Here is a 12,368-nt window from a genome sequence, read left to right on the forward strand (position 1 = left end):
GGCCTTGCTCAGTGGGTTAAAGGATCTGGCGTTGCCGTGAGCTGTGGTGTAGGTTGCAGACGCGGCTCAGATCCCACGTTGCTGTGGCTCTGGCGTAGGCTGGTGGCTACAGCTCCGATTGGACCCCTACCCTGGGAACCTCCATATGCCGCAGGAGAGGCCCAAGAAATGGCAAAAAGACCAAAAAAAAAAAGATAGACAGAAAGAGCTGTTACTTCACTGTATACACTGAAAATGGGCTAGAGGAGTTCCCATCCTGGCGCAGCAGAAACACATCCGACTAGGAACCATGAGCTTGAGGGTTCAATCCCTGGCCTCGCTAAGTGGGTTAAGGATCTGCCGTTGCCGTGAGCTGTGGTGTAGGTCGCAGACGGGGCTCGGATCTGGCATTGCTGTGGCTGTGGCGTAGGCCAGCAGCAACAGCTCAGAATGGACCCCGAGCCAGGGAACCTCCACATGCTGCAGGTGCGGCCCTAAAAAAGACAAAAGACAAAAAAAGACAAAAAAGAAAAATGGGCTAGAAAGTCAAAATCAGACAGAAAATCTCTGGCTGGCAACCTCTTTAACCTGGAGACTACATAGCATGAACCACATATACAAGTGCTATGAATCAAGTTAAAATAAAGAGGAGTGCCCGTTGTGGCTCAGCAGTAACCAACCTGACTAGTAACCAACCTGACCAGTAACCATGAGGACTCGGGTTGGATCCCTGGCCTTGCTCAGTGAGTTAAGGATCCAGTATTGGTGTGAGAGGCAGTGTAGGTCACAGATGTGGCTAGGATCTGGCACTGATGTGGCTGTGGCATAGGCCAGCAGCTACAGCTCCGATTAACCCTTCTCCTGGGAACTTCCATATGCCACAGGTGCAGCCCTAAAGAAACAAACAAACAAACAAAAAGACATTCCCAGATAAGTAAAACGTGAGGCAGTTCCTTGCAATTAGACCTGTCCTACAAATGATAAAGAGGGTCCTTCAGACAGGAGTGAAAGGAAACCAGGCAGTAACTTGAATCTAGTTAGTGATGAAATAAAGACCTCCAGTAAAGGGAAATACATGGGAAAATATAATAGCTATTATTATTGTAATTTTGTCTTGTAACTTCACTTTTTATCTCCTATACAACTTAAGAAACGAATGCATACAGGAGTTCCCACTGTGGCTCAATGGGTTAAGAACCCAACTAGTGTCCACAAGGATGCAGGTTTGATCCCTAGCCTCACTCGGTGGGTTAAGGATCTGGCGTTGCTATGGCTGTGGAGTAGACCAGCAGCTACAGCTCTGATTCAACCCCCAGCCTGGGAATTTCCATATGCCATGGGTGCACCTCCAAAAAGACCAAAAAAAAAAAAAAAGACAGAGAGAATGGACATCAGACCAAACTTGGCATGTACATTTTCTTTTTCAAGTAATAAACTGGTGTGCTAATTTTCAAAAAATAATACCCATAAAATGATGAATGCTTAGTTGATTTAATAACTATGTCCTTATGTATATGAGATTAAATTGGCTTCCAAATAAATCCAAGTCAGTACATTCTCTGCAAACAATCAAATTCGTTCTCAGATCAGGAATTTTTTGATGCTTCAATTTCATCCCATATCGCAGCTTCAATTTTTGAAGTGTCATATTCCCTCATCATATCAAACTCAAGCCATGGCTGACTCCACTTCTGGGCTTCTCTCATTTGCTCTTCAGTTAAACAAAGGTCAAATCTGATCCCCTTAATATTAAATTTTGGACGTTCCCAGCGTTTAGACCAGGGCTTAGGCTTCATTTTTACTTTCAGCTAAGGAAGACAGAAGAAAAGCAACAAATTAGGCTGACAGTCTTAAGCAAAAATTCTTCTAAAAGTTTTCATTAAAATTATTCTTTCTTAGAGCTCCCGTTGTGGCGCAGCAGAAACAAAACCGACTAGGAACCATGAAGTTTCAGGTTCCATCCCTGGCCTCACTCAGTAAGGATCCAGTATTGCCGTGAGCTGTGGTGTAGGTTGCAAGCTCGACTTGGATCTGGCATTGCTGTGGCAGTGGCAGTGGTGTAGGCCGAAAGCTGCAGCTCCAATTGGACCCCCAGTCTAGAAACTTCCACATGCCACGAGTGCAGCCCTAAAAAGCAAAAAAAAAAAAAGATTCTTTATTTTATACTTGAACTTCCAGTTCTATTTGTACAACTTATACCTGATTAACAGGAACTTCTTGGTTAGATTCTTGTGTTATTGGCTTCATGTTCACATCAAAAGTGCTATATTCAGGAAGGGCATCTCGCAAGTATAGCAAGCTATTATCCAGCCGTTTCTCCAATTTGACTACTTGAATCTCCTGGATTCGAGGATTATAAAGCTCAAAACAAATCTCAACTCCTAAAAAGAGAAGAAAACATATTCTCACAATCTAAATTTAGATTCCTGAATATGCTTCATACAACAATAAAAGCTATTTCATGAAGGAATGAGCTCAGCATTTTGCATGTAGGAAATATAATAAAATTTGTAATTTTTTTTTTTGTCTTTTTGCTATTTCTTGGGCCGCTCCCGTGGCATATGGAGATTACCAGACTAGGGGTCAGATCGGAGCTGTAGCCTCTGGCCTACGCCAGAGCTACAGCAACGTGAAATCCGAGCCGCATCTGCAACCTACACCACAGCTCACGGCAACGCCGGATCGTCAACCCACTGAGCAAGGGCAGGGACCGAACCCGCAACCTCTTGGTTCCTAGTCGGATTCGTTAACCACTGCGCCACGACGGGAACTCCTAAAATTTGTAATCTTTAAAATGAATATTATGGAAAGAAACAGAAGTAAACTAAAATTCATGTAGATTAAAAGATGAGAAAACCACGGAGTTCTCGTCATGGCACAGTGGTTAACAAATCCCCACTAGGAACCATGAGGTTGCGGGTTCCATCCCTGGCCTTGCTCAGTGGGTTAAGGATCTGGCGTTGCTGTGAGCTGTGGTGTAGGTCGCAGATGTGGTTCAGATCTGGCATTGCTGTGGCTCTGGCATAGGCCGGTGGCTACAGCTCCAATTAGACCCCTAGACTCGGAACCTTCATATGCCGCGGGAAGCGGCCCTAGAAAAGGAAAAAAGACAAAAAATAAATAAATAAAAAATAAAATGAATATTATTGAAAGAAACAGAAGCAAACAAATCCATATGGATTAAAAAATGAGAAAACCATGGAGTTCCTGTCATGGTGCAGTGGAAACGAATCCGACTAGGAACCATGAGGATGTGGGGTCAATCCCTGGCCTCACTCAGTGGGTTAAGGATCCGGCGTTCCCGTGGGCTGTGGTGTAGGTCATAGACGCAGCTCAGATCCCGTGTTGCTGTGGCTGTGGTGTAGGCCGGCAGCTGTAGCTCCAATTAGACTCCTAGCCTAAGAACCTCCATATGCAGTGGGTGTGGCCCTAAAAAGCCAAAAAAAAAAAAAAGAGAAAACCTGAATTAGAATGATAAAGTCTAAAGAAAAATGTCTCCTGTAAACACACTGATCCACACAGCTCTTCAATTTTGATAGTATTAACTTAGAAGTTTGAATAAATTCTTCACTCCATCATGCTCTTGTTTATTTCCCAATTACCTACATAAACTCTATCTTCTGCATTAAGAGCAAGAGCATTACTGATGGAAAAAGAGTAAATACATTTTTAACTTCGGTTTAGAAGTCCTCTTGAGATAGCCTAGGTTTTGAGTTCCTTTGTGGTACAGTGGGTTAAGGATCCAACATTGTTACTGTAGCAACTCCGGTTCAACCCCTGGCCTGTGAACTTCCACAAGCTGCATGTGCAGACAGAAAAAAAAAAAAAAAAAGATGGCCTAGGTTTGTTAACACTCTGGAACCTTCTATATGAAGCAGGTTAGGAACAGCTTTTAGTGTTTCTAAGATGCTCCATGTAATAGGTTAATATATATCATTTGTATCATTGAACATTTAAGAGGAGGCGTATATTCTGAGGTTTCCTGGAATAGTATCGAGAGAAATAAAAATAGTAAAATATATGGTCAATGTTAACATTTAGTGTTTAGTATCAGGATGTAATTCACTGTACATCTACTCTGTTATAGGCACTGATTTAGGAGCTCTGTCTACAGCAAAATCAAAACAAGTAATATCGTTCTCTCATAAAGCTTAAATTCTAGTAGATGACAAACAACAAATAAACAAGCCAACAAGGTAATTTCAAATTGTGAAGACAATGTTATCACAAGTAGATGCCACTGTGACTGGGGAGGGAGCAACTTTAAATAGAATAGTCAGGGAAAGCCTCTCTGAAAAGATGACATTTAAAAAGGGCCAAGAATGCTCCAAGAGGAAAGAACAGCAAACACAAACACAAGGCTCTGGGGTCTTAACAAACCTGCCATGTTGGAAAAAACAAAAAACAGAAAAAGGTTCATTCGGCCGGTGGCTACAGCTCCAATTGGACCCGTAGCCTGGGAACGTCCATATGCCATGGGTGTGGCTCTAGAAAGACAAAAAAAAAAAAAACAAAAAGAAAAAAAAGAAAAAGGCTCATTTGGCTAGAGCATAGTAACTTGATGGGCCAAGAAAGTAAACCAGAGATACTGCACCATTGCAGGGAGGAGATGATTGATGGTGGCATGGACAAGAGTGATAACAATGGAGATGGATAAACAGACAAAACTGGGATAAAATTTTTTGAGACGGAGCCATGAAAACTTGCTGATTGATGAATGTATGAAAGAAAATAATTAAAAACAGCTCCTGGAGTTCCCCTGTGGCACAGCAGGTGAAAGATCTGGCGTCGTCACTGCAGCAGCTTGAGTCACTGCTATGGGCTCAGGTTCAATCCCTGGCCTGAGAACTTCCACATGATGCAGGTGCGGCCAAAAAAATTAAAAGATAAATTAAAAAAATAAAAATAGCTGCTAAGTTTTGGGCTCAAGTAAGGGGGTGGGGAGTGGTACAACTTACAGAAATAGAAAAACCTGTGAGAACACATTGTGATGGAAATAAATAGAGTTCTGTTTTGGGATTTCTCTTGTGGCGCAGTGAGTTAAGGACCCAGTGTTGTCACTGCAGTGGCTTGGGGTGCTGCCATGGTATGGGTTTGATTTCTGGCCTGGGAACTTCCATATGCCATGGGCAGGGCCAAAAAAAAGGAGGGGGGGGGGGTTCTGTTTTGAATTTGTTTTATGCTTTAAGATGCTCAAATGGAGATGTCAAATAGGTAGCTGTGGGTGCAAGTCCAGAATAAGAAAAGGGTCATCAGTCCTTGAGATATAAATCTAGGAATTAACACCACATGGATGGTATTTAAAGCTAATGGACTAGCAAGAATCATCAAAGTAGGAAGGATCGATGGGGAAGGAATGGCTTCAAAATGTTAATGGTAGAAAATGGCAAAAGGGAATTCCCTGCTGGCAGAGCTAATACTTTTAAGAACTGAGAGTCAGATACTTCATGTACAACATCACAATCAACTGACCACAAGCCTGGGAGGCAAAAACTATTATCTCAATTTTAAGGGAAAAAAAAAATCATACTCAGGTCTGTCACATGCCTTTCTATTACAAGAGTTCTCCAACTACACGACCTAATTGGAGGCACAAGTTTCTGTAGCTAGTCAAGTCCTGCTGAGTTCCTACAGGCACAGCACCACGGATCTTTAGTGTAAGGAAGACGGCAACCATTCTCACATGTGCAATGTCTTTCAATAAACTACTTCACTGGTGGAGATCATGAAGCATACAACATTAAGCATAAAACATTAAGTATGAAAAATGTGCTACTCTTGACATTTTGATTCATAATTTTCCTAGAATTTTACCACTTGTTCCCATCATAGCAAACATAATGTTGCCTCTTTTGAAGTTCATAGAGACAGAAAGGAGAAGAAAGGTTACCAGGGGGTGGAGAAAGAGGGGAATGGGAAGTTGTTGTTTATTGGGTACAAAGTTTCTGTGTTGGGAGGATAAAGTTATAGAAATGGAGAGTAAAGATGGCTACACAACATTGTAAATGTACTTAATGCCATTGATTTGTATACTTAAAATACTTAAAATGGTAAATTTTATACTATGTACGTTTTACCACAATAAAGAAAAATGTAAAAGACTCCCCAAGGCTACTTGCCACTGGATGGAATGATTTTTCCCTAGCCATTCAGCCATTTGTCAGTAAAGGATAAATATCAAAAAAAAAAAAAAAAAAAAATTTGCCTCTTTTGAAAGTCCTCTCATTTTTATAAAACTACTAATTGTGATGATTGTTGTAATATACAGCAAAAGAGGAGCCATTCATGTTAGGAAAAAGTAACTTACAAGGACATCATTATGTTCATCTTAATGTTTTCAAGGATTATTTGCTCCTAAAATGAATACTCCCACACTGCTTTAGAGTCACTCGTAGCCTCCCTTGATGGTACCATGATTTGTAAAGTCTACTTCATAAGGTTGTTGCCCTTGTAACAAACAAAAGAAACCTTCAAGAGAAAGCAAAGCACCAACTCTATTTACTCAGCAACCTCAATTCTCATACCATTCTTAGGCCACAGGCCCTCAGAGCTCACATTCACTTTCAAGTTCCAGATGTCTTGCGCAGAAAATAAAAGACTCTTGAGAATACTTTCCAGAAAATCAAAATAATGAAATGAAATCTACCTTGTCCTTCAATAGTATTTCTAAGGATAAAAGTAGCTCCAAGTCCTGATCCTGATCTCTGGATACAAATCCCCAGAAACTGGCTGGTTTTTGCATTGGCATATGGGTCAGCAGTAGTAACACGAAGAATGCTTCCTACAAATTCAAGAAGAATTTTACATGAGATACAGAAACAAACAACAGTACTTCCAGGTAATTTCAAAACTCCCAAATGTTTTAATATAATATTAGGGATAATTACCTCATATAGGCAAAACCCAGACAGGTGAAAAACAATGTTCTCTATACCAAGAAAACTACCCCTCCACAACCACTAATAACAAAAGCACCCAGCTCTTACTGACCAACATAGAACTCTGGAATGTGGAGTATTTTTCTCCTTTCTAACATATCTTTTCTTTCTATTTGAAATTTCAGAGGATTTGTTCTTCCCCTTGGAGGAATGAACTCAGGACTCAAGAACCTGTGAAAAATATAAGTTTTAAAAAGTTAAAAGCAAACTTAAAAGACCACTATAGGAGAAACCACTGCTTTACCCCAAAAGTGAAATTTCAGGATGTTACCAGGAGTTCCCACTGTGGTGCAAAGGGATCAGTGGCGTCTCTGGAGCCCTGAGGCTCAGGTTAGATCTTCAGCCCGGCACAGTGGGTTGAGGATCCGGTGTTGCTCTAAGAGCGGCATAGGTTGCAACTTTGGCTTGGATCTGATCCCTAGCCCAGGAAAGAACCGTTCCTTAACATAAGCAAGTAAAACACGAGGTACTTAAGAGAAAAACTCCTGATACAAACCAGAGCTTCGCATCTGGGGAATCCCTACTTGAAGTTCCGATCTAATAGGACTGCGGAGAAATTTTAATGCAAGCTTGGGAGAAGCGAGGAAGACAAACTTGAGTGGGAACTGGGGATTCATGAATCCTGCACACAAGCTCTTGCCCTGTGGTTTCCGGACCCGCTTTAGAGCTATAACGGGAGTACAGGTTCCAAAGCGCGTGTAGGTAGAGAGTCTCACCTGGTTTCCGGGCGCTGGGGACGGCGCTTGTCCACGATAACCGGTTTCGGCGGCGGCTGAAACGCGCCGGGCTCAGAAGATCCAGTGACCGGCTGTCTGCCGGACCCCGCGAGGGTCCCTGAGGGAGCAAACGACAAAGGTCAGGGCTACTTGTGCCAGCCCAGAGCTCCCCCAGAAACCTCACAATCTCCTTCAAGTAGAGCCCCAGGCTCCCAGACTCGCCTCCCCCTAGCCTGACCCTGACCTGCTCCCCGGGCTCCCCAGCCCCGCTGCACTTACGGCAGATGACAGAGGCTGGCGCAGGAAGCAGAGCCCGGGTAGGTGGAAAACTCTGCCCCAGGCCCACCGCAGCCCAGGAGCCCCTTGTAATAGAGGCCGCCATGCCTGCTCGCTGGGTAGAGACTACAACGCCCATCAATCAGTGCGAAGAAGGCGTGGCCACCTGTGCGAGATGGCGGCCGCCACAGGCCAAAATAGACAAGTTTTTTTCCCCCAACCCCACCTGGAATTGTTAGGGAAAGTACACACACGCTCTCTAGTTCTGTTACTCGAAAACTGGCTCACTTCTTGGAGGATGTGGAGCCAGTTGGCACAACCAAGCCGAAGATCAGGAGAAGGAAGGACTTATTACTTGCAGCAAGTAAGGAGAATACCGGGATCTTTCCCAAAGCAATGTCTCCCCAGCCAGCAAAACTGGGGAAGGTTTAATCTAAAGAGGCCATGCATATTCATGAAGGAGCTTGAGCAGAGAAGAATTCAGCATGGAATTAGGGCACAGGTCAACAGAGCAGACTGAGGTAAGGATCAGAAAAAGTCCACAGCATCATCCCTCAGTTTGTAGTTGATCTGGTTGTTGAGCTCTCAAACGGAAAGTTTAAATTCTGCAAAACAGCTCTAGAAAGTGCTTTCAGCTAATCTCTACCATTAAAAGGGAACTGGGAGCCTTTACCATCTGATTTATAATCTTTGCTATTGTTAATTTTCTTGCCCAGTAACAGTTTGTTCTTTTGTTCCCTTAAGATATGAGACCTATTCAAGGGCAGGCATTGCGGCCATACTTAGGTCATAAAATGTTGGCTTTTTTATTTTATTTCCAGCAAAAATGCCTATATATCCTGGATCCTTCTTTAACTCTTTTGAACAGTTTCTCAGAGCTATTTGAGAGGCTATATCTGGTGCTATGGTCTTCAGTCCACTGAATAAAACATTCTCAACTTTAGGTTGTGCTTTGCTTTTTTTTTTTTTTTTTAAGTTGACGTTCCCAAGAGAAGAAACTCAATACCTATTAAACATTAAATCCCACTACTGTCTCTTCCAAGCCCTGATTATCCTCAAGTACCTTTTTTTTCTGTATGAATTTGTCTATATTAGGCATCTCAAATAAGTGGAATCATATAATGTGTCCTTTTGTGTCTGGCTTCTTTCACTTAGTACAGTGTTTTCAAGGTTCATCCATATTGTAGGCATATATCAGAATTTTATTCCTTTTTAAGGCTGAGTAATATTTCATTTTATGTATACGACATATTTTGTTTATCTATTCATTTGCTGATGGACATTTGGGTTGTTTTCACATTTTGGCTATTGTGAATAAAGCTGCTATGAATGTTACCATCCCAAGGGCCCTTGACCTTCTTAATCAATGGTAAGAGGCCAGACAGGAAAATTCAGGCAAGGCTTTATTGGAGCCCCTGCTGCAGTGGAGAGTAGAAACAAAAAAGAATTTCCTTTGCTTGCTTGCTTGCTAGGGGCAGGGGGACAGGGGGCTAGCTGGTTCCTTATAGGAGTCAAGGGTAGGGGTGGCATAACCCAGCTAGGACCTCTATGGCCTTCTCTGAGTTCCAAAGGGCAGTTTCAAACATTCGTTATTAATCGGGAAGGAAAGGGATGCAGAAATGAAGAAGGAGCAGTCAAGAGACAATAGTGCAGGCTTGGGGCATGGTCCTGGTTCCTCTTCGAGGAATATACACAACAATATCTTTGAGCCCTTCTGCAGAACTAAAACCCACAACAAATGGAAGATGTTATCTGCTTGATAGAGCATTCTTCGTTGGAGAAAGGAGGGCAGCCCTGGGGCCACACGATGCAAGCTTTGAAAGACAATGCAAGGTTGCCTCTACCCTGATCTTTATCTGCGGCCCTATCTTCCACTCCCCAAACTATAATCTCTCCCAAAGGGGGGCACAGTGTTTAAGGCATTAGCCTGCTGTGGCCCCCTTTGCCTGGCAAAGCAATAAAGCTATCTTTTCTCCTTCACTCAAAACTCCTGTTTGTATTCAGTCTCCACATTTCTATTCAGCACCAGCTGACAGAGGCCAAGTTTCAGCAACAGCGGATCCAGGAATCTGGGCAGAGAGGTGGCTTTAGTGGTCTGCCCACCCCTCTAGTGGTGGTGTGTGCCTGGGGTTTGTTCAGTACCCTCCTTTTGCTCCTAACACTCTGCTTTTGGTCTCAGCTCTTCAGAAGTGGCAGTTAGGTATTTAGTTTTTAGTATCTTCTTGCCCATAATTTGCCCCAAATATGCTTGTACTAAGTCATTTTTAGTTCCTTATAGTATCTTTGTATTTTGTTGCTTGAGATGTTTGTCCGGATGCAAGCATTGCCACCAGTGTGGCAGAGGGTCTCAGGTCTCAGGTCCCAGGCCCCAGCCTATGTCATGAACACTGATGTGAAAGTGTCTGTATGAGTTCTTGCTTTCCATTCTTTGGGGAGTGGAATTGCTGCATCATAGGTTTCACTTTGAGGAAACTCCAAACTTTTCCACAGTTGCTGCACAATTTCACATATTCACCAGCTGTGTGGGAGGGCTCCAACTTCTTCACATCCTCAGGAGCACTTGTTATTCTCAATCTCCCTTTAAAATAGCCATCTTTTAATGGGTATGAAGTGGCAGTTCACTGAGATTTTGATTTGCATTTCCCTAATGACTAGTGATGTTGAGGGTCTTCTCACCTGCTCATTGGCCATTTGTAAATCTTTTTTAGACAAATGACTGTTCGAGCCATTTGCCCATTTTATCTTAATTTCTTTTTTTTGCCTGTGCATGTCTAGTTTGCACCATTTTTGCAAAGACTGTCTTTCTCCCTTAGAAAAGAAATGTTCTGGCTGCCATGGTCTTACCACATTCTTACCAGCAAACTCTTATTATTATTATTATTTTTTTTTCGTCATTTATAGAGCCGCACCTGTGGCATATGGAGGTTCCCAGGCTAGGGGTCTAATCGGAGCTGCAGCTGCCAAGCCTGTGCCACAGCCACAGCAACGTGGGATCCAAGCCGTGTCTGCGACCTACACCACAGCTCAGGACAACGCCGGATCGTTAACCCACTGAGCAAGGGCAGGGACTGAACCCGCAACCACATGGGTCCTAGTCGGATTCGTTAACCACTGACCCACGATGAGAACTCCTTGCAAACTCTTATTTTTCTCCTGACTCTTGTAACTACGCAGGACCTCATGGGTCCTTTTTGGGGCAAGCCCTTCCCCCTTATCCTCTGCTTTAGCTCCTCCCTCGAGTATAATATGTATCTTGTTGGAGGCTTACAGGAACTTTGTGGTCTGACCCCTGAGGACAGCTACAAGAACAAAGGATTTCTGAACCGAGAATTTTGCAACAAAGAACCACGCCCCTCCCTCACCTTGCCTTTAAAAATACTTTGCAATTTTTGGATCTAGGAGCTCCATATTTGGGGGACAGGAGCCACCCATCTCTTTACATGGCCCTGCAGCAAACCTTTCTCTGCTCCTAATTCTGCTGATTTGGTTTGTTTGGCTTTGCTATGCATCAAGGCACTCGGACTTGGGCTAACAATTTTGGCAAAGCCAGCCTAGGAGTCTGTGCCCATGGGGGGCCAACTCTGGCCCCAGGAGCCCCTTCACTGACCCCTCAGCAACTTCCAGAGGAGGGAGCCCTTTTTCCTCCAGGAATCTTGAAGGGACTGTCCCCAACAGGCACAGGCTGCCCATGGCTTGAGGCTGTTTGGAGTCAAGAAAAGTCCAGAGCTGTGGTCCCCATTCCGTGTGGCTTGGCGGTAAGTTGCTCCAGATTGCACAGGCTGGGAACTCGCTCCACTCCATTTGGGCTGCTACCCTTGCAGGAAGGAAGCCACTTTGGGTCCATTCTCTTTTGAGAGCTGGGCTAAGCTGGAGATGGTTCCTTCATCTGGGAGTGGAAGTGGAATTTTAGACTATCCCTCCTCTGATTGCCGTTTTGTGTGTATCGTTTGGGGTGAGCCATGCGTGGTCCATTCTCCTTCAGGACCCAGGCTGCTCTGGAGGCCTCCATCTGGGAATGGAAGAGGAATGTCTGGGTACTCCTCACCTGACCCTTTGTGTGCCATTTGTGTGTATTGTAGTGCTTGCATTGATTAGTTGAGATGTCTTTGGTAACGGGGCTCACATGTGAGGACACCAGGTATCCTTCCCTATTACATTGGGTTTGGCCTGTGGTAGAGCACTGGTTGGCATTTCCCCTTTGCCGTGGATGGGCATTTCCCTTTTTGGTGCTAGGGACAGGTGGTCCCGAGAGACCATTCTGCATTACATTTGTTTGTTTGATATTTGATAACACCTACCGTGATAATCAGAGCTCTACTCCATTTGATAGTCCCTTAGGGTACATTTGGCAAAACTGAGAAATCTTTAGTATGCTTCTAGAAAGACAGAAAAAGAATTTTTTTTTTCCTTGTCTTTTTAGGACCACACCCGCAACATATGGAGGTTCCCGGACTAGAGG

The 12,368-nt window shown here is 43.6% G+C and overlaps 1 protein-coding gene across 1 annotated transcript; it reads right to left on the reverse strand.

The window, feature by feature from the left end:
• Positions 1-1,451: 1,451 nt before the first annotated feature.
• Positions 1,452-8,047, reverse strand: MRPL19 (mitochondrial ribosomal protein L19). Its single transcript, XM_047781666.1, has 6 exons — positions 7,913-8,047; positions 7,634-7,751; positions 6,970-7,088; positions 6,626-6,760; positions 2,179-2,360; positions 1,452-1,787 (listed from the first exon to the last, which is right to left on the reverse strand). The coding sequence occupies exons 1-6, from the start codon at positions 8,013-8,015 to the stop codon at positions 1,566-1,568; spliced, it is 879 nt and encodes a 292-aa protein (XP_047637622.1). The 5' UTR covers positions 8,016-8,047; the 3' UTR covers positions 1,452-1,565.
• Positions 8,048-12,368: the final 4,321 nt, after the last annotated feature.

The sequence above is a fragment of the Phacochoerus africanus genome, chromosome 5, assembly GCF_016906955.1.
Source record: "Phacochoerus africanus isolate WHEZ1 chromosome 5, ROS_Pafr_v1, whole genome shotgun sequence".
NCBI lineage: Eukaryota > Metazoa > Chordata > Mammalia > Artiodactyla > Suidae > Phacochoerus > Phacochoerus africanus.

Coding starts and splice junctions, on each gene's coding strand:
- MRPL19 (XM_047781666.1), bottom strand. CDS start 8,015: ATGGCGGCCTCTATTACAAGGGGCTCCTGGGCTGCGGTGGGCCTGGGG. Junction 7,752..7,912: donor GCCAGCCTCTGTCATCTGCC/GTAAGTGCAGCG, acceptor TTGCTCCCTCAG/GGACCCTCGCGGGGTCCGGC. Junction 7,089..7,633: donor CCCCAGCGCCCGGAAACCAG/GTGAGACTCTCT, acceptor TATTTTTCACAG/GTTCTTGAGTCCTGAGTTCA.